This window comes from Diceros bicornis, chromosome 36 (assembly GCF_020826845.1).
Source record: "Diceros bicornis minor isolate mBicDic1 chromosome 36, mDicBic1.mat.cur, whole genome shotgun sequence".
In the NCBI taxonomy this organism is placed as follows: domain Eukaryota; kingdom Metazoa; phylum Chordata; class Mammalia; order Perissodactyla; family Rhinocerotidae; genus Diceros; species Diceros bicornis.
Window position 1 is genome coordinate 16,190,921 of NC_080775.1, and position 23,575 is coordinate 16,214,495.

A 23,575-nucleotide genomic window follows, 5' to 3' on the forward strand; every position below is an offset into this window, starting at 1 on the left:
AAGACACATTACAAATGATGCCAGAGATGCCACAGAAATACAAATGATCATAGGAGACTACTATGAACACCTATATGCCAAACAATTGGACAACCAAGAAGAAATGGATAAATTCCTAGAAACATACAACCTACAAAGACTGAATCATGAAGAAACAGAACATCTGAATAGACCAATTACTAGTAAGGGGATTCAATCAGTAATCAAAAATTTCCCAAAGAACAAAAGTCCAGGACCAGATGGCTTCACTGGTGAATTCTAAACATTGAAATATATACCAATCCTTCTCAAAGTCTTCCAAAAAAACAGATGAGAAGAGAATATTTCCAAACTCATTTTACGACGCTAGCATTACCCTGATACCAAAGCCAGACATGAACACCACAACAAAGGAAAATTACAGGCCAATATCCCTGATGATCACAGATGTAAAAATCCCGAACAAAACAGTAACAAACTGAATTTAACAATGCATTAAAAGGGTCATACATCACAATCAAGTGGGATTGATCAAGTGGCATTAATCCAGGAATGTAAAGATGGTTCAATATCTGCAAATCAATCAATGTGATCACATTAACAAAATGAAGGATAAAAATCATATGATCATCTCAATAGATGCAAAAAAAGCCTTTGACAAAATTCAATATCCATTTATGACAAAAAATTCTCAACAAAGTGGGTATAGAGGGAACATATCTCAACATAATAAAGGCCATGTATGACAAGCCCACATCTGACAACATACTCAATGGTGAAGAGCTGAAAGCTTGTCCTCTAAGAGCAGGAACAACACGAGGATTCCTACTCTCACCACCTTTATTCAACACAATATTGGAAGTCGTAGCCAGACCAATAAGGCAAGAAAAAGAAACAACAGGCATCCAAATCAGAAAGGAAGAATTAAAACTGTCATTATTTGCAGATGACATATTATATATAGAAAACCCTAAAGACTCCACCAAAAAACTGTTAAAACTAATAAAGTCAGTAAAGTTGCAGGATGCAAAATCAATACACAAAAACCTATTGTGTTTTTATACACTAATAACAAACTATCAGAAAGAGAAATTAAGAAAACAATCCCCTTTATAATTGCAGCAAAAAGAATAAAATACCTAGGAATAAATTTAACCAAGGAGGAGAAAGAACTATACATTGAAAGCTATAACACATTGATGAAAGACACTGAAGAAGACATAAATAAATGGAAAGATATTCTGAGTTTATGGATGGGAAGAATTAATATGTTAAAATGTCCATACTACCCCAAACAATCTACAGATTCAGTGCAATCCCTATCAAAATTCCAATGGCATCGTTCACAGAAATAGAACGGACAATCCTCAAATTTGTATTATATTATAAAAGACTCTGAACAGTCAAAGCAATCTTGAGAAAGAAGAAAAAAGCTGGAGGCATCACACTTCCTGATTTCAAACTATATTATAAAGCTATAGGAATCAAAACAGTATGGTATTGGCATAAAAATGGACACATAGATCAATGGAACAGAATAGAGAGCCTAGACATAAACCCACACATAAATGGTCAATTAATTTACAGCAGAGGAGCCAAGATACACAATAGGGGAAAGGACAGTCTCTTCAATGAATGGTGTTGGGAAAAATGGACAGCCACATGTAAAAAAAATGAAACTGGACCAGTACCTTACACCATATACAAAAATTTAATCCATTTTGAGTTAAGAGTTGAACATAAGACCAGAAACCATAAAACTCCTATTAGAAAACATAGGCAGTAAGTTTCATGACATCAGTCTTGGTGATAATTTTTTAGATTTGACACCAAAAGTAAAGGCAACAAAAGCCAAAATAAATGAGTGTGACTACATCAAACTAAAAAGCGTCTGAACAGCAAAGTAAACCATCAACAAAATGAAATGGCAACCTACTGAATGGGAAAACATATTTGCAAATCATATATCTGATGAGGGGTTAGTATATCAAATATATAAAGATCTCATACAATTCAATAGCAAAAAATCCAAAAAAGCTATTGAAAATATGGGCAGAGAATCTGAATAGACATTTTTCTAAAGAAGACAGGTACTCAACATCACTAGTCATCAGGAAAATGCAAATCAAAACCACAATGACATATTACCTCACACTTGTTGAATGGCTATTATCGAAAAGACAAGAAATAACAAGTGTCGGTGAGGATATGGATAAAAGGGAACCTTTGTACACTGTTGGTAGGAATGTAAATTAGTGCAGCCACTATGGAAAATAGTATGGAGGTTCTTCAAAAAATAAAAAACAGAACTACCATATGATCCAGTAATTCCACTTCTGGGTATTTATTTGAAGAAAACGAAAACACTAACTTGAAAAGATATGTGCACCCCATGTTCACTGCAGCATTACTTACCATGATATCCAAGATATTGAAACAACCTAAGTGTTCATTGATGGTTGAATGGGTAAAGAAACTGTGGTATATATACAAAATGGAATATTATTCAGCCACAAAAAAGAAGGACATCTTGCCATTTGCAACAACATGGATGAACCTTGAGGGCATTATGCTAAGTAAAATAAGTCAGATGGAGAAAGACAAATACCCTATGATCTTGCTTATATATAAACAAAACAAAACAGAGCTCATAGATACAGAGAACAGATTCGTGGTTACCAGAGACAGGGCCAGTGGTGGGAAGTGGCAAAATGGGTGAAAAGGGTCAAAACGTACAAACATCCAGTTATAAAATAAATAATTCATGGGGATGTCATGTACAGCATGGTGACTGTAGATAATAATACTGTATTGCATATTTGAAAGTTGCTAAGAGAATAGATCTTACAAGTTCTCATCACAAGATAAAAAAATTTTGTAAGTAAGTATGCTAATGGATGTTAACTAGACTTACTGTGGTGATCACTTCACATTTTATACAAATACTGAATCACTGTACTCCTGAAACTAACATAATCTTATATGTCAATTATACCTCACTAAAAAAAAAATAAGAATAGGCACAAAACAAAATCGTCTAATTCTGTAATGGTGGTGTGTAAATCACTTTCAACTCTAGCATAATGATTAAGAGACAAGTGTTAAAAATAACTATAGCTACAATATTATGTTAGTGGATACACAATATAAAAGAATGTATATTGGGACATCAAAATAAATTATGGGGGGGTACATAAATGTTTACAACTTTCTTATGTAATTCAAGTTAAGTTGTTATCAGCTTAAAGTTGATGGTTATAGCATTAAGATGTATTATGCAAGTCTCACAGTAAACACAGAGTAAAAACCTATAATAGATATGCAAATGACAAAAAGGAATCATACTACTATAAAAAATCATCAGGTCAAAAAGACAGCAAGAGAGAGAGAAAGGAACTACAGAACTACAAAACAATCAGAAAGCAATTAACAAAATGGCAATAGTATGTCCTTACCTATCAACAATTACTCTAAATATAAGTAGTTTGAATTCTACAATTAAAAGACAGAGTGGCTAAATGGATAAAAAAACAAAACCCAACTATATGCTGCCTACAAGAGATTCAGTTAAGCTTTAAGGACACTCACACGCTGAAAGTGAAGGAATTGAAAAAGATATTCCATGGAAATGGAAACCAAAAGAGAACAGGGGTAGCTATACTTAGACAAAATAGACTTTAAGTCAAAAACTGTAACAAGAGACAAAGGTGGTCATTATATAGATCTTTAAAGAGATCAATTAATCAGGAGGATTATAACATAACAATTGTAAACATATATGCACCACATATTGGAGCACCTAAATATATTAAATAATTATTAACAGATCTGAAGGAAGAAATAGACAGCAATAAAATAATAGCAGGGGAATTCAATTCCCCACTTTCGACAACAGATAGATCATCCAGACAGAAAAATCAAAAAGGAAATAATGGACGTAAATGACACTTTAGACAAAATGGACCTAAGACACACATACAGAACATTCCATCCAACAGTAGCAGAACACACATTCTTCTCAAGCGCATATGGAACATTTTCCAGGACAGATAACATGATAGGTCACAAAAAATGTCTTAGCAAATTGAAGGAGACTGAAATCATATCAAGTATCTTTCCCAACCACAAAGATACGAAACTAGAAATCAAAAACAGAAGGAAAACCTGAAAATTGACAAATATATGGAGATTAAATAACCTGTTCCTGAACAACCAATGGGTCAAAGAAGAAATTAAAAAGGAAATCAAGAAATATCTTGAAACAAATGAAAACGGACACACAACATATTAAAACCTATAGGATGCTGCAAAAACAGTTTTAAGAGGAAAGTTTATAGTGATAAATTATTTTTATCTACATTAAGAAACCAGAAATCTCAAATAAACAAATTACACTTCAAGGAACTAGAAAAAAAAGACAAACTAAGCCCAAAGTTAGCAGAAGGAAGGAACTAACAAAGATTGGAACAGAAATAAATGAAATAGAGACCAGAAAAACAATAGAAAAGATCCATGGAACTAAGAGCTGGTTTTCTGAAAAGATAAACAAAATAGACAAGCCTTTAGCTAGAGTCACCAATAAAAAGAGAGAGGACTCAAATAAATAAAATCAGAAATGAAAGAGGAAACATTACAACTGATACCATAGAAACACAAAGGATCAGAAGAGACTATTGAGAACAATACTCCAACAAATTGGACAACCTAGAAGAAATGGATTAATTCCTAGCAACATACAACCTACTAAAAGCAAGACTGAATCATGAAGACATAGAAAATTTGACCAGACCAATAACAAAAAGGAGATTGAAGAAGCAATCCACAACTTCCCAACAAAGTAAAGCCCAGGACTAGATGGTTTCACTGGTGAATCTACCAAACACTTAAAGAAGAATTAATGCCAACCCTTCTCAAACTCTTCCAAAAAACTGAAGAGGAGGGAACACTCCCAAACTCATTTTACAAGGCTAGCATTACCCTGATACTAAAGCCAGATAAGGACAGTACAAGAAAAGAAAACTACAGATCAGCATCTCTGATAAATATAGATGCAAAAATTCTCAACAAAATATTAGTGAACTGAATTCAACAGCATATTAAAAGGATCATATACTGTGACCGAGTGGGATTTATTCAAGGGATGCAAGGATGGGTCAACATATGCAAATCAATAAATGTGATATGCCACATTAATAAAATGAAATAAAAAGATCGTATGATCATCTCAAGATGCAGAAAAAGCATTTGACATAACACAAAATTCTTTCCGGATATAAATGCTGTAAAAATTCAGTACAGAAGGAATGTTCCTCAGCATAATAAAAGCCATATACAACAAACTCACAACTAATGTCATACTTAATGCTGAAATGTTAAAATCTTTTCCTGTTAAGATCAAGAAAAAGACAGGAATGCCAACTTTTGCCATTTCTATTCAACATGGAATTGGAAGTCCTAGCCATAGCAATTAGGCAAGAAAAAGAAATAAAAAGCATTCATATCAAAAAGGAAGAAGTAAAATTGTCTTTGTTTGCTGATGACATGACCTTATATAAATCTCTAAAGACTCCACTAAAATAACTGTTACAACTAATAAATGATTTCAGTAAATTTGTAGGATACAAAGTCAACATACTGATACCAGTTGCATTTCTATACACAAACAATGAACTATCTGAAAGAGAAATTAAGAAAGCAATCCCATTTACAACAGCATCGAAAACAATGGCATACTTAGGAATAAGTTTAACTAAGGAGAGGTGTAAGACCTACACATTGAAAACTATAAGACAATGATGAAAGAGATTGAAGAAGACACAAATAAATGGAAAGATATTCTGTGTCCTTGGATTGGAAGAATATTGTGAAAATGTCCATAGTACCCAAAGTGATCTACAGAGTCATTGCAATCCCTATCAACACTGCACTGGCATTTTTCACAGAAATAGAAAAAACTATCCTAAAGTTTGTATGGAACCACAAAAGACCCCGCATAGTCAAAGCAATCCTGAGGAAGAAGAACAAAGTTGGAGGCATCACACTACCTAATTTCAAGCTATGTTACAAAGATATAGTAATCAAAAGAGTATGGTACTGACATAAAAACAGGCACATAGACCACTGTAACAGAATACAGAGCCCAGACATAAACCTCTTCAACTAATTTTTGACAAGGGTGCCAAGAACACAGAATGGGGAAAGGATAATCTTTTCAATAAATGGTGTTGGAAAAACTGGATATCCACATGCAAAAGAATGAAACTTGACCCTAATCTTACGGCACTCACAAAAATTAACTTGAAATGGATCAAAGACTTAAATGTAAGACCTGAAACTGTAAAACTCCTATAAGAAAACATAAGGAAAAAGATCCTAGTCATTGGTCTTGGTAATGCTTTCTTGGATAAGACACCAAAAGCACAGGCAACAAAAACTAAAATAAACAAGTGGGACTATGTTAACTAAAGAGCTTCTGCACAGCAAAGGAAACCATCAATAAATTGAAAAGGCAACCTACAGAATGGGAGAAAATATTCACAAACCATGTATCTGATAAGGGGTTAATATCCAAAATTTATGAAGAACTCACAGAACTCAATAGCAAAGAAGCAAATAATCTAATTAAAAAATGGGCAATGGACCTGAATAGACACTTTTCTAAAGAAGACACACAAATGGACAATAGGTGTATGGAAAGATGTTCAATATCACTAATTATCAGGAAAATGCAAATCAAAACCAGAATGACATCTCACACCTGTTAGGATGGCTTTTATCAAAAAGACGAGAGAGAAATGTTGGTGAGTATGTGGAGAAAAAGGAACCCTTACATACTGTTGGTGAAAATATAAAATGGTCACCCATTAAAGAAAACAGTAAGGAGGGTCCTCAAAAAATTAAAAATAGAACTACCATATGGTCCAGCAATCCTACTCTTGGGTATATATCGGAAGGTATTGAAATCAGTAGTTTGATGAGATATCTGCACAACCACGGTCACTGCAGCATTATTCACAACAGCTAAGATAACTTCAGTACCTCAAGAAACACGAAAACCTTATACTATGTGTGGACTTGACAATCACTTAAGTATCCTAGTTTATTTGTTCCCGTTTTCACCATTTCCCATTTAAAAATTTCAAGAAATGCAACCTATATTTCATTCACTAATCCAATAATTCTTTTGAATAAAACTCAGGTGAGTATCAATATATTTCAACTATATAAAGATATAAAACAGAGTCAATGTTAATAAAATAATAAAATCTTTCACCTTCTGGATCATAGGTTTGAAAAACTCTCCTGGCTTGTTCTGAAGGAGCCTCAGGGGCAACTAATGCCATATCCTGAAAAGATAAAAAGCACACTATCAATCAGCTACAATATCATGACTTTAAAAATAAGCAAAACAAATACTAGGCTAGGGTAAAAAAATGAAGGCATTTGGAGTCAGGAGACTTTGAGTTATATTTATATATATATAAATATATATATAAATATATATATAAATATATATATAAATATATATATATAAATATATATATATAAATATATATATAAATATATATATAAATATATATATAAATATATATATAAATATATATATATAAATATATATATAAATATATATATATAAATATATATAAATAAATATATATATATAAATATCTTAATTATAGATTTATAAAATTATAAATAAACATATATAAAAATATATTTATATTATACGTGTGTGACAAGCTCTCTGGGCCTTAATTTTTCATCTGAAAAATGGGAATACTACTTAAACTAGAGAGCACTGTTGTGAGAATGACGTGAAGTTTTATATAACAGCACTTAAAGTCTAATATTACATAGGTAATTACTATAAAAATGAAATCTGCAAACAATTAATGACTTATACATTTGCTTTAAGTTATTGCCCAAGTAAGAAGAAATATCTTAAAATATACTCTAGTTTGGAAGTATTTAAACACTAAATCCTGAGATATATGATAACTAACAATTACAGAGCAATGCATTTGAAATTTATTACTTTAGTGAGCATGTTATATCAATACCCAGCCAAAGATCAACAATCAAGTTCTGCATGTCCAGAACTTAACTTTTCTTAATTCAGAGGAAATACCCAAAAGGAAAAATTATTTCTTTGTCCATAAAACTAATTCTCTATCATGACTAATTTCTTTAGACAATAAGCAATATTACTGTTTATCAAAAATAAGCACAAAATCCAGTGTTATCTCGGACTCTTTACAAACCTTTACTCCACATATTTAAGCTACTATGAAATTCTACTACTTGACTAACATGAATCTAGAACCTGGGTCCAGCTGTTGTCCTCTATTCACAGCTTTGATCTAAGCCTTTGTCTGTAATTGTGTTCACTCAGACAAACCTTATCAGAACACAAGTTCCCAAGTATCCCTTTTTACCATCTTGAATCCTTTTTAAGAAGTTGTGGGGTATAAATGTTAAATACAATTTAAAATGCTGTTTCTCTGTGGAAACAAATTTTTGTAAGAAATGTACTAATTAACTTTTGGCCTAATTACCCCACTCTTACCCTGCTCAGAGACGGAGGAACAAACTGTAAGAATCAGAGTAGTTCTTATCCAACCATGAGACTAGGTGCCTGAATATACGTTCAGTATAAATCAAAAGGGAATGGGAATCAAAACAAGGCAATACAGTCAAGCCTTTACACATTTTTTATGTATTAAAAGATAAAATAATAAAAAAAAAAACCATCTCATATTTTACAACATAGTAAAATTCGGTAATGCACAATTATTTCCCATTTACCATCCTTGATAGCAACTTTTAGGGTCTCCTTTTCCTGCATTTTCAGTATTATTTTGCAGATAATATGTGCATCAAGTGACATGTTTTCATGGCTTTTCTGATTTTATGATCCAGCCCTTTATTGCTGGATACTTGGATTGTGTCTAATCTTGTTCTATGACAAACAATGCTGCACCAAATAAGCCTGAACGTGTAATTTCATACATGTGCAGTTGTATCTGTAGGACAGAGCAACAGAGTAGGATTGCCGGGTCAAAGGAAGAATGTATTCGTAATTTAGGTAGATATTGCCAGATTCTTCAGTTATGTTTGTTCATTTAATCTTTTCTGAACAATATTTCTTAAAACTCTTTCCTTTTCCCATACATCGCTAATACAGCTTTAGCTCTATAATTAACTTTGTATCAAAGCTAGGATTGCAGTGTCAGCTCTCAGATTTTTGAGAACAATTACTAACATAGGGGCTGTTATTATTCCTTAGCTTCTTTTATCACTCCCAAACCTTAACTGCAAAAATTTCTACATGTATTCCACTATAAGCTTTGGCTCCCTTAACTATTTCCAACCTTACTTCTTTCTTTCTTCAATTCTTCCCTTGAGAATGGCTGTTGGAATTTGTGGATGAACACCATCACTGAGGCACTGAAATAACGGCTGAGGAGAAGGTATACAGCTGTAGATGAGATTTTATGCAAGGGGTACGTACAGGGGCACAAAATGAGGATACAGTCATTCTTTCTAGTCACCATCTGTGCATTTCAACCTTTGTTACTTAGTGATGAGGAAAAGTTTGAAATGAGTTTTAAAACATTACTTCAAATTTTCTAAATATTACTTAAAATTATGATCTGAATACAGGGAAAGGGAATATTGTTTTTCTTGGTCAAAAACCAAAAGAATCTTGTTGGGGGAAGAGGTGGTAGAGAATATAATTAAAACATTGTTTCAGTATTCCTACAAAGTGAAGTTTTGAGAAATCACCACTGTTTATAAAGTTGAGGGAACAAGGAAAATTTCAGTTTTAGCCATGGAACAAGGTTTACATCGAATTCTATGCCATTAAAGATTTCAGAAGATGCAGGAGCACAAAAAGAATTTAAAATGAACTACCTGATGCCTTATTTCTAAGTTCCAAGCACTACAAATAAAAAACACGCTACGCTAATGTAGAAAGGAATTAAAGTAGACTGAATGAAAAGTTCACTGCTTATCTCTTGCCTCTGGTTAGGAATATATAAAAAATATAGGCTTTAGAAAATGTTATTATTCTTGTTTAAATAGGCTATATATGCCGGGCTGATATAGAAAGATTAGTTGAAGCTTGGGCAAAACTCCTTGCGAACTCTGGTTTAAAAAATATTCATTTAGAGCAGGGGTTGGCAAATTTTTTCCGTAATGGGCCAGAGAGTAAATATTTTAGGTTTTGTAGGCCGTTACGGTTTCAGCAGCAAGATAACACAATAATACATAAACAAACGTGCATGGCTGTGTTCCAACAAATATTTCATAATAATAGGTGGTGGCTTGATTTGGCCTGTGGGCCAGTTTGCTGACCCACGATTTAGCGAATATATTATGTTTTTTCCCCAAATGCTCTAACACTTATTAAATATGCTTGTTTTTGACACATCAAAACACATCTTTATAAGGATGTCTTAATCCCCTTACTAGGTTTTACAGAGAAGATATTCTGCCTCTCATCTGAAAGAGAAAAGAGGGTAGGGAATTCCAGCTAGAAGGAACAGAATCATGAAAGGCAGGGAGGTGTGCGTTAGCACAGCACGAGGGGGTAGTGAAAGAGGTAAAAGGACTGAGAACTACAAGGGAAAAGGAGTAGGTAGGAAGGGAAACCAGCTTTGAAGGAAGAATGAATTTGATCGTGGACATTTAGAGTTCGGAGGTGATGGTCACCATCCAAGTAGAGCACACGGAGCTATCTGAATGCTCGGCACGCTATGAGCACTCAATGTCTGCCAACTGCAAGCTTTGTATAGGCTGGGAGAAACAGGACATGAGCACTAGAGGAGATTAGGGCTGGAGAACCTACCAGGGAAGATGCTGAAACAGATGGAAGCAGATTAATGCAAAGATGTGAGAAAAGAGTATTTCCAAAAGGAATTCAGATAGTAATTTACTGGGTGAAGTTAAGAAGTGTGAAACAAGTATCTCAAAACCCTGTATGTGAGGAAACAACAACAATAACCCATATTTGAACTACCTAAACAAATTCCTTTTTTCTTCCCAAAATACAACCCAGTAGTACTGGGCAGGTTCCACATAATAAAACCATCAACTATAACTGTCACTACTAATAAAGCAAATTGTGCCTTGAACGATAAAAAACAAAAATCTTGGTTTGCTCCTTTGGTCTCTATTCTAACAGCTAATTTGCTAAACTCCTTAGGAATTAACTGTTCTTAATCATACTGCTTATTTTAAGATGTGTTTATACTAGAGGGGGTAAAAAAAGGAAAAGAAAAGAAAGGAAAAAAAAAATCACAGTAAATTCTAACGAAAACATTCTAGAAGTGTTCATCCACAAATCAAAACCAGTACAGTCTTCTAAATTGATTATTGGCTTGCTTATTTTGAGTGTTTACCATGCTTTTTAGATTATTGTAGAAAATGATCTCTTAGTCAAAGCTTGTTTAAATTTATATAATGTTTAAATGTTTATAGATGAAATCAGGAAAAGTTACAAACCACCTTCTATTCCTATTAAAGTGTTTCATGCTGAACTCCTTTTAACTTTCTAATTAGGTTTAAAATTACAAATTCCAACACTAATTTTTACTGATTTATCTTAAACACTTCTGAACAAGGTCCCTTGTTTAAAGATCTGTGGCAGAATGATCCATGCAGCAAATTTGGTAATATATTAATATTAAATATATTTCATATGTGCATAGCAAGTTTGAATAGCAAGTATAGAATGCCATTCAATTGAGAAAGAGGTCTTTACAATCTTAAGACAAAATATTTTAGTGAGAAAGATGTGACTAACATTTTTCTCACTGCACATAAAGGAAATGATTTAATTATAAAGGACAAAGTAAAATGGAACTCTCATGTAATAATGGTCTAAGTGTGAAGAACAATATGAAGAGGCTTTTACCCCTAACATTTTCCATTTCCAAGACTTAATATAGCAATAGCTTTCAGATTACATATTTCTTTTTCGCATATAACTATCCACACAGCCATAATGTTTTGAATACTGGCAAGCCTATTAGATGGTAGAGAAAGACCTACTCTGTACATTTAAGGTCACAATCTAATGGAAGAGAGAAAAATATATGCTACTATATGCTTATTTCCATGAATATTATTAAAATTATCTTAAGAAAATTACTTTCCAAAATAAAATTCAAACATACATTAACCCCCACCCTCAAAAAACCACCGAGTTATAAAGAGATTCCAATGATGTAATTCCAAGTTATCCAAGTCAGCAAGGGCACTTGTAAGCATTTTCTTTTTTTCATCCCTAGTTGTAGCACTTAGGAGAAAATTTCAATGCGTATTGCACCTGACACTCTTTTAGGTACCCCCCCATTAGGAAAAGATTGTAAACATAAGAGTCAAATATTCAAACATTGTTTTAGTTAGCTATCTAAACTCTGATATACCATCAAAATTATTTTTACTCTAAAAGCAGTTCTCTACATTAGCCAAATATAATCAGATGCTTTCACCAGAGAAATGTTAGCGCAAACAATTTCTATTCGGCCACTTGACTGGTCAACAGGGACTGCTATACAATATAGCTTTTAAAATTATCTAGCCTTAACTAACTTTCCTTAATTGGCAAAGCGCTACAGAATAGAAGGAGAAAAAAAAAAACACAAAAACCTAAGCTGTAATGGGACTATCTAATATCCTACAGTCATGAAACAAATATCTCTTTTTCATGTAGCTTTGTCTGTACTATCAATATGATTATTCTCTGTTCACCATAAACCTTTTAAAATGTAACATTAGCTATCCTTCTAAACACCTACTGAAATATAAGGCAGGCCTGTGTTCAGTTAGTTGGCTAGGAATAAGTAGTTCATTACTGAAAAGGTTTTTAAAGTTTATACATTATACCTTGCATCATTATCAAGAGCAATCTGCTCCTACGAGTAATCAAAGAACCTCCAAGAGCCTTACCTAACCTTCAGAAATGATCACATATATATAAATTACATTTTAGCTTCCAGATAACATTTTATAGTGCTATTAAGCGCCCTTCCAAAAGAAAAAATATTAAGTTAACTGGTATATATATAATTTACCTTCAAGCGTTAAGTAAAATTTCACTTTAAAATCATTTTATAATATGTTTTATATTGACTCTTTACTCACTCAGAAAATAATTCGGGAACCACTATGAAATAGATTTTAAATCAATTATCAAATGCTCTCAAGTATATAAGGTTCTTCAGTGCCAGTGTTGGAAACAGAATTCAGTTACTGCCATCAACTGAATGGTGGTCTTTTTTCTTACTTTTCCATCATTTCCCAAACAATGTGTAGAAGTCCCAGGCTCTCTCCACAACACTCCACTGCTATGTGGGGCTGATCTGTATTGTATCTGCCTAGAGGTCAGGGTAGGAAGCATGAAGCAAAGCCCTTTGAGTTTCTTTCTCCACAAAAACACCAACTCTAAATGTACAAGTGTAAATAAGGCAGCAGGAGGAAAAGTCTCCCAACAGATATGATCTACTATAATCATTATAATTATTAATATTAACAAATGGACTTCTTTTTCTCCCTATTACCATAACTGCACAACTCACTTTAACAATCCCTCCAGCCTTTCTCCACTGGTTTCTGCCAGAGAATTCATCCCTAAGGCCTAAGGTGTCACTTTGTGTAATGACTCTCCTGTGCATCTAGAATCACTTTCTGTGGTCTCTCGTTTATATGAAGAACTGGGGTGAGAAAAGTTGTCAGCTTTTTAACTACTGTATTTCATTAAGAAAACAGCTAACATAAGCCATTAATCTCTAGGCACATGAACACCTACATAATTCAAGAAAAATGATTATCTGACTTTTTTAAATGGTATAAATATTATACGATCACCTGGGTAAAAATCAATCTGACAGTCAAAAAGTTCCTCCTTATTTCTAAGTAAAGACTTTTTATATCATTTGATTTAATTTAAACTTTGTTAAATCACCTGGACATAAAGTACCCTACGTGGTAGACGGTATTATTGTTCTCAATTCCTTGCACCTCTCTTCTTTGTAAGAGGATTGTATATCACTGCTTGTTGCTGTAGGTCTGCTTCCCAGCCCCAATGACCTCAGGTTTGGCCAGAGAAATATAAGCAGAAATGATATTATGCTAGCTCCTAGAAGAAGTTCTAAGTGCCACCTGTGGTTTTGCCAAGTGTCTTTCTCTTTTCTCTCTGCTAGGAGAACTACACATTGCTGACAGAGCAGCTCCTTCAGTCCAGATCTTAGAATGAAGAAGGCACATGGAGGACACCTGCAGCCAACATGTAAATTGAGAGAGAAATAAGCTTCGGTGTGTGTGTTTGGGGAGGGGGTATGGTGGGAGCGGTGTGCCCCAGTACAGGCAAAAACAGGGCACACTGTTTGTAGAGAATTTAAATATAAAACTGACTTTGTCGAATTCCTTTATTATCATCATATGCAGGCAAATCGAAACAATTTCAGAGGTCAACATCCCTCCTACCTGAGGTAGACTGCGCTCACTGCCCCTTTCTTAAATACTACTGTGTAAACTGCTAAAATTATAGGGTTGTTTGTTACTTCAGGAAGTTGGCAAAAGGAATTAAAACCTAATATTCTGGTTGGAGTTTTACTTTGCTTGTGCCACATGTATTACATTTGTTCTTCCTATTCATACTTGGCCTACCTTTTCCTCTGTCTCTTCCCTCATGCTACCCACTGACATTGATTTTAACAATAAAAGCTGAATATAAGCGAATCTCCTAGAGAGACCTCATATGTTTCATATGAAAATGAATGCCTAAAAAGATTACTGCAAGTGTAGTCCAAACAATATAGTAATTTGAGCTTGGCAGGCTTGGATTAGTAAAATGCAAAGCAAGGGAATCCCTGCCCCTCCCCCTCAAATCTTACTTCCTTTTCTACTATTTTAAATAAGGTTTGACTGTGAAAAAATCATCATAGTACTCACATTCCTAATATTCTTAAGTTTTATCATAGCTTAACAGAGAAGTTTTTACTCTTCATTAAGGTTGTTCTACTCTCATGAATATGCTATACATTCACGCCTTGGGTAGTCATGCCTTTCACATCAAGATAAGCACGCAGACTCAAGTATAGTGAAGATGGTTTGGGAATAAATGATTATTCCAGCTGGTCCTATATCTGATCCTAACCTTTGCTTCCCTCTTAATCTCCTAGCACAACTAGTATGGTTCGGCCATAATGAACCAATTACTATTCTCCAAATATAGCATGAATTTTCACATCTCTTGTCTTTTTGCTTAATCTTTTTTCCAAGCCTAGAATACAGGCCTCATTTCATCTGAGTCTAAAACTTACCATGTCCTTTGATTCAAGTACCACCTTCTCTGCACCCACCTCTTCCCTCTTCTAGTCTCTATCCCACCCTAGTATGATTTTTCGTTTTTTTGTTTTCCTAAGGGGGAGAAGTAGTTAAAAGGTCAGGAGTCAGAAGACTTGAGTTTGAATCCTGGCTCTAGCACTCACTAGTATATAACTCTGGAGATGTTATTTTTCACTGGCCCCAGACTATAAAATGTAGATAAAAATGGTACTGACTTCTCAGAGCTGCACTGAGGATTATAATGAGGAATGCATGTAAGATGCTTAGCATAGTGCCTGACACACAGAAAACACTCAGCAAATGTAAATGGTCAACTATTACAACATATCATTAATCTTTGCATTTCAGCAATACTTAGCACGACGTCTAATGCTGATCTATTAGGTACTGTGGGAAAACAGAGAAATTAGGTAGTATCACTGATCACAGGAAGGTAGGAAGTTGGAAGAAATTATAGGAGCAACAAATGAGTAAGAAAAAGCAGTCACAACACAAAAGATGTCAAGGCTGGACCATGAATGCTAAGCAGGATTTTGATCACATTCTGGGCAGAGGATAACATAAACAAAAGCACAGAAAAATAAATAAACAAAATCATAAACTTGTTCACACTATCATACGTAAATATATAAGAACTTCTGCCCCATTCTGCTATCAATTCTATTTGCTACAACTATTTTCATCAATTATAGACAGACAGCTAGAGGTGTGGATTCACCAATGCTGATTCTAATTAAAACTCACAGACTTTACTCATGACAGGACACCTTTGGGCCTTGCTATCAATGACATTTTATCTTGTTTGGACAATTATTTGGGTTCTACTGTCATAAGAAATTATAAGAAACAAACTCAAAGGGAAAGAGGGACAACTTTCAGTAAGCAAGCTGACATGATTGAGATAACGAAGAGAAAAAAATTCATAAAAATTATAAAAACCAGATACAGAAACGGCTGCATGAGGGCATTCAGAATAGTACGAAAGAGTACATAAGGGCAATTAATTTTCACTTTGTTTAAGGAGGCAAGAATATTCATCATATATTTTCAAAGATTTCTGGTCAAATAATAAAAATTTAAAAAGTTTAAATATTATGATGGTACAAATCATTGGCATAACCCTATAGATAGCTGATGAGGGTTAGCTCCAAAGTGTGCTAAGCAGTTAGGAAACAGTTTATGGTTAAAAATTCACAGGTTTTTAATAATTCAAATAATTGAAAATTGTTAGCCCACGTAGACTTTTACCAAACTTTCCAAGTAGTTCAAATAATACATTAACTTCAGTATCCTTTGTCTGAAGTTGCTATTTTTATGTTGGAAGATAGGTGTTAAAAGTCACACGACAACTTATGCTTTAAACTATAAAAATAAATACTTTAGCTCTTAAATCTATTTCCTTTCTGTAGTAGATAAGGCATGAAATTTAAACATATGCACAAACTCTAAAATTTACTTCAGGTAAACGGATAGAATGAGTAAATCACATTAATATATAGGAAAAACCTACTACAAAATGCCCAACTGTGAATTTAATTGTATTCTAAATCCCATGACTTTTACCCAATACTTAAAGATACGTAGAGGTGAATTTTCTTTGTAACAAATAAAGTCTATAAAGCATCACTTTACTTCTTTTCCTTAAAATTGTGTTTATTACATGTAGAGAAATGTATTACTGGTAAAGTAGAACTGTCCGGTTTTTAAACACCTAAGAAAACACTTAACTGCAGTAGTCTTCCTAATGTTACACTAACGAGCAACACACAAAAGGAGCTTGCTCTGTAGAAAGAAGCCTGTCTAGATTCCTAGTAACAGATACCACTGTAAGAACAGTCAGCTCATGCAGGAACAGTTCAATGTTTTGTTTCTCCTTCACATTAAATTCAGTTTCTTTATATATTTTGCGATTAAACAGTAATGTGTTTTCATGTGTTCTTACCTGAAAAGAAAACTGCTTTATCATAGGAAAGGTCAAAGGTGATACTCTGCACACACATACAAAGAGTCCTTTTATAACCATAAAAGAGAACAAAAAGGGATGTAAAACTCATCTCCCCAACTTCAAAAGAAAGTTTGAAACGGATTACCAAGAAAATTAGTCACTGGTCTTCTTAATTAGTCACTGATCTTCTTAAGATGAAGCTAGATGTTATAGGTAGGTTCTGACTATTTTTATACTGGATCAGCAGCTGTCATCCCACATTGAGATTCAAATGCACAATAAAAACAAATAAAAACAAAAAAGACAAATTTATTTTGTCTACCATTTTATACATATAATTCTAATACTATTAAAAGTATCATATTTTCAAATTTAAAGCCCTCCTCTTGAATTTGCATTGAAAATTAATTTCATAATTAGTTTCAATTTAAGTGGAACTTATGAAAGTGACCCAAATAATTTAATCTTAAAACCCAAATATAAAAAAGGAAGACAGAATCAAAGGGAAACATGATGGTTAGAGAGAAGAAAAGGGTAAGAGGACAAAGGTCAGAATATTCTATCAGGTAATATTTGGGCATTTAGAGTATATTAAAATGTCTCAGTATGAAAAGGCCTGACTCCTAAAAGAAAACAAGATTTAACACATTATAAAAAAATGTTATACAGCCTTATTTTAATAATAAGAGCTATTTTTTTCTCTTGAAATTAAGGGAAACAATTTAAAACAGATAAGTTTAAATATAGGTTCTAAATTCCTTAAGTATCTACTATTCAAAATCATTTCCTCTACCTGTGCAGTGGGTTTGCAAGTTGTCAACTAACCTCATCAAAAGTACCATCGTGTGATTTCTGAAGACACCGCCCATGCCCAGAGGGCATGATCCCTCACAGTGTACAGATCTGAAGGTTCTGTTCTGCCACAGCTCAGATGACCTGCGTGGAAAATTCTCCACCCTACTAAATAGAAATTACGTTTCCTTCTTGAAAGAAGTCCATTGACACACTGCATTTCACCTCAGCCACATCCTGTTATTAGAGGGTTCTGTGGGACCCCTGCTGCTTGATGACTCTGAGTTCCTCTAAGGTCCCTGCTGGTAGATTCTGTGCTGTTCCCCCTCCATATTAAGCATAAAAGTCCCATTTACACAGGACAGCTTGTATGTATTTTTTGCAACCACGTTCTCTAAGATACATCAAAGAGTACTATATCATTTTTGCTGTTTCACAGACACAGATGTTTAGTAAGATAAAAAAGATCACTTTAGAAAAGATGATTTAGAAAACATAGAAGATACTTAAATTCAAAAACTTAATAAAGAAGATGGTTATAAATGATCAATCTCAAGTTTTACAACCTGTTCATAAAAGTTAATTATTAAATTTATTTTACCATAGATTTTCAAATAACACTGAATTGTAAAAAACCTCTTCCAATCCCACAAAACATGTGCAATGATTCTCCATGGGTCAGGAAGAGGGTTCCAATAAAATAAAGAAGGTAAGTACGTTCTAGGCCACTGGACATTTCAAACATCAAGTGATAACTGTATTAAGTAAACAGTTTGGCACTCAAATTTAAAATCACGAACTTACACTTCTTTAAAAAAAAATAGTTAATTACTTCGAGTCCTAAAAGTAAACTGTTCATCTCAGAAGGAAAAACCACAACAGACAGTTAAGAAGTTATATCACTGAATTGAAACCATTTTCCTATCCATCTTCAAACCATGAACATAAATCTTAAATATGATGGAGTATATAGTGTGACAATGCTTATTTATAAATACTCATCAAAGTTGCTTTTATTCACTAATCTGGAGAAAGAGTCTGTGTATGTAAGTGTATTTAAGTTGACCAGGTAGAAGAGCAATAGCTAGTTCTTCTGTTTTTGTCTCCATGTAGGATATTGCATGCAGTAACTGTTATTGCTTGATTTATAAGCTTAGGGATCTAATGCTTTCTCATGATCAAAGACAACTTCGCACTCTTAAGCTCCCTTTTCCCCCTTATCAAGTACCAACATGGCTACATCACAATTTTTGGTGAGACAATCTTCAGTGTTTTCTGCAATTTATTTATTCAACAAAAATTTATTAAGTGCCAACACTGCCTGGCACTGTTCCAGGTGCTGGGAAACAGGAGACAAAACAGACAAAAAAACTACCTTCATAGAGCTTACTAGTGAGAGACAGATAATAGATAAAACAAACAAGTAAAATATATAGTATGTGCCTAGTAACCAGAATATATTAAAAACTCTTACAACTCAGTAATAAAAAGACAAACAACTCAATTCAAAAACAGGCAAAGGACGAGAATAGACATTTCTCCAAAGAAAATATACAAATGGGGGCCGGCCCCGTGGCTTAGCGGTTAAGTGTGCACGCTCTGCTACTGGCGGCCCGGGTTCGGATCCCGGGCATGCACCCACGCACCGCTTCTCCAGCCACGCTAAGGCTGCGTCCCACATACAGCAACTAGAAGGATGTGCAACTATGACATACAACTATCTACTGGGGCTTTGGGGAAGAAAAAAAAAAAAAGGAGGAGGATTGGCAATAGATGTTAGCTCAGAGCCGGTGTTCCTCAGCAAAAAGAGGAGGATTAGCACGGATGTTAGCTCAGGGCTGATCTCTCTCACCAAAAAAAAAAAAAAAAAAGTGAAAATATACAAATGGCCAAAAGCACATAAATATATGATCAACATCATTAGTCATTAGAGAAACACAAATCACAACCACAATGACCACTTAACACCCACTAGGCCAGTTATAATAGTAATAAAAACAAAAAAGGAAAATAACAAGAGTTGGCAAAGATGTGGAAAACTTGGAACCCTTGTATATTGCCAGAGGAAATGTAAAATGGTGTAGCTGCTGTAAAAACAGCTCAGCAGTTCCCAAAAAAGCTAAACATAGAACTGCCATATGACCTAGCAATTCCAGTTCTCGGTATACACCCCAAAGAATTGAAAACAGAGACTCAAGCAAGTGCTTGTGTAGGAACGCTCACAGCAGCAGTGCTCACAATAGCCAAAAGGTGGAAACAAACCAAATGTCCACTGATGGGAGGATAAATGAATTGTGTTATATGCATACAACGAAATATCATTCTGCCATAAAAGGGAATGAAGTACTGATACATGCCACAATGAGGACAAATCTCAAAAACATTATACTCAGTGGAAGGATCCAGAAACAAACCAGTCACGTATTGTAATTCCATTTATATGAAATTACCAGTACATGTAAATTCACAGAGATTGAAAGGAAATTGGTGATTGCTAGGGCTCCAGAGAGGAGGAATGGGGAGTAACTGCTTAATAAATATGGGGTTTTATTTTAGGGTGATGAAAATGTTTTGGAACTAGATACAGGTGGTGGTTGTACAACACTGTGAATGTAAATGCCACTAAACAGTTTCCTTGAAATGGTTAACTTTGTTATGTGAGTTTTATCTCAATTTTAAAAAAGTATATATACATATATACTTTTGAGAGAAAGAGAGAATATTAATGAAAAAACGGAAGAGAAAGGGGTTGAAATTTTAGAAAAGGTGGCCAGGGAAGGCCTCATTAAGGAGGTGATGTTTGAATAGTGACCTGAAGAAAGGAAGGAGTCCTTTATATAGACATCTGAGGCAAGATCATTTTAAGCAAAGGGAACAGCAGGTGCAAAGGGCATGCCTCATTTCTGAGGCGGAGGAAATGCCAGTGTGGCCAAGCAAGACAGGACAGGAGTGGTGGGAACTGAGATCAGAGAATCGGATGAGGGGAGCTAGGGCTCAGTAGGTTACTCTAAGGACTTTGGCTTTTACTCTTAGTGAAAGGGGAGCCAATGTAGGGTTTTGAGCAGAAGAGTGACACAAACTGACTTACGTTTTAATGAGGTCATTTTGGTTGCTGACCTGAGAAGACAGTACAGCTCCGTGAAGAGCAACAGCACGGTCATCAGTTAGGAGGCTACTGCAGTGATCTAGGAGAGAGACTTCTCCAATTTCTCTTTCAATTCGTTCAGTAACTTTTCAGTTTCTCTTTCGTCCTTCAAATGTTTTCTCTTAGCCTCAAAGTCTCATGGATATAGTAACTTCTCGTCTGGTTTTTGGTTTTTTGACGTTTTCTTTTGATCTCTACACTGTCCTACATTGTCTCCATTCTTTTGAGTTCCTTTCTTCCTATTTGCCCTGAATTCTGTTTTTCATGTAAGCATTCCTCAAAAGTCTGGTGATCTGCTAATACTTGAGAAACTAGAAAGCATTATCTGTGTGGGCAGGACGTGTAAACCACACTGTGGGGTTACTTAGCTGGGTTGTTTCATTGTGATACCCCAAATTGAGTATCTCAATTGTTCCTCTTGACCTGGTCAATTTGCCCAAAGAAAAATAAATCGCTTTAATCATGAGTGGGTACATTCAACAACAGCAAAGCTGTGAGCTCTTTCTGAGGCTCTAAGATTTAATTGTTAACAACACACGTCTCATTAGACTTCTCTCCGCCCACCCATCCAATCCAATCCATCACCAAGTCCTGTCAGTTTAACTCAGGAATAAATCTCTCAAGTTTATGTACTTCTGTCCATCTCCACCTTTGTTACCCTGGACCAAACTACATTCTTCGCTTACCTCGAATATTACAAAAGTCTTGTTTACCCACTCCCTACATTATCCTTCAGTATGTCTGTTTTCCACAATTAGCCAGAATGATCTTTTCAAAATGCAAATTTAATCATGTTCCCTTCCTTCCTATCTCCTCCAGAACTACTCCCACCACTGATTTTTAAAAAGTCTAGCAGCTGTCATTACTCTTAGCATAGCATCACATGGCCTGCCTACTTCTGCAGCCTCATCTGACACCTTGCCCCCAACTTCTCAGTGCTCCAGCCCTTCTCCTTCAGCTCGTTCACACCACGGCCCGTTCTTCCACAGCCGTTTGTCTGCTCCGACTATTTCCTATGTAGGGAATGCTCTTTTCTCCCTCTTCCCCTAGTTTAATCTTACTGATGACTCAGCGCTCATTTTAGACATCAGTTCTTCAAGGTAACATTCCTCATCTTCCAAAACTAGGATAAATTCTTATAGCTGTACAGACCTGTGCTTTGTCAGCACTCATCACAATTGTAATTTGATAAGTGTGATTCTTTGATTAACGCCGCCTCCCATTAGAACATACACCTCCATAAGAACAGGAGCCATGTCTATTTTTGCTCACCACTGTATTCATACCAGCCGGCATAATGCCAGGGACATACTATATGTGCAGTAAATATCTGACAAATGAGTTCGTATATGAATGAAGATAGTGGCGACTATTATCAGCTCCAGTGTATAAGTCACATGAAGAATTCTATTACTTTTCCCAGGCATTTTACAATGGCAAGTTACAGATTGCCTTGAAAATTGTGATCTTAAAACATACTTTTTTACTTAAATCATAATCAGTATAAAGAAGTCAGCACATGAAATACATATTCAGGTGAACAAATATACCAGTTTTACAGAAAAAGACATCAGTATTTTACATTAAGTTGCTGTGGAAAAGAAAAACAATGTTATTCGTTTCAGGCCATGGAACATAAAGTGAAGGAACAGACCAAAAACAAACAAAGCAAAACTCAAAAATAAAAAATAAAAAAAACAAACCCACAGCCAAAATTACTTGCTCAATTATAGAAAAATAAAAGAAAGAGTGACCCATAATAGATCCCGTTGTAATGTCAAGAACAGCTGAATTTACAGTATTTTCTATACGGTAAAGACTACATAAATACTACTTGATTAAAAAAAATTTAAAACTGGACCTAATAAATCTTATCAAGTATTATCAATCTCATTTACATTTACGTGATCTTCTGGCTTTATACTACTTTACTTCAAAGGGAAAATTCTTTACTTGCAACTCTTTTTCAAGATCCCATGTTCAAGCAATCCAAATTCAATTGTTCTAAAATAGACTGAAAAGGAAGTACCCATGCTTTTAAGGAGCTTCAGAGTGAGTCATGAAAAAATATTTTTAGAAGATATAAATGTCACTGGAACACAAGTGTGGAAAATTCGTGCAAAGGCTTTATTCATTAAACTAATGAATCCCCTACACTACGTGCTGGATTGTACACCAGATCCGCAGAATACAAAGTGGGCTATCAAACAATAACAATTAGTATAAAATTCAAGAGTTCCAAAAGAGTGATAAGGTACAGATAAATATGATTTTTAAGATTTATCATAGCTGAAGAACCTGAAATCTTACTATAAAATTCTGTATAATCACTTCATGTGTGTTTGCATTTTCCTATC

General features: G+C 34.4%; 1 protein-coding gene across 3 annotated transcripts in view; it reads right to left on the minus strand.

Moving 5' to 3' along the window:
• MINDY3 (MINDY lysine 48 deubiquitinase 3) overlaps window positions 1–23,575 on the minus strand; it is an 84,186-nt gene that overhangs the window by 19,143 nt on the left and 41,468 nt on the right. For all 3 annotated transcript variants that reach the window (XM_058532482.1, XM_058532484.1, XM_058532483.1), the window contains one exon: window positions 7,253–7,325. In XM_058532482.1, the coding sequence (XP_058388465.1) occupies window positions 7,253–7,325 (73 nt within the window). The remainder of the gene's footprint in view (window positions 1–7,252; window positions 7,326–23,575) is intronic.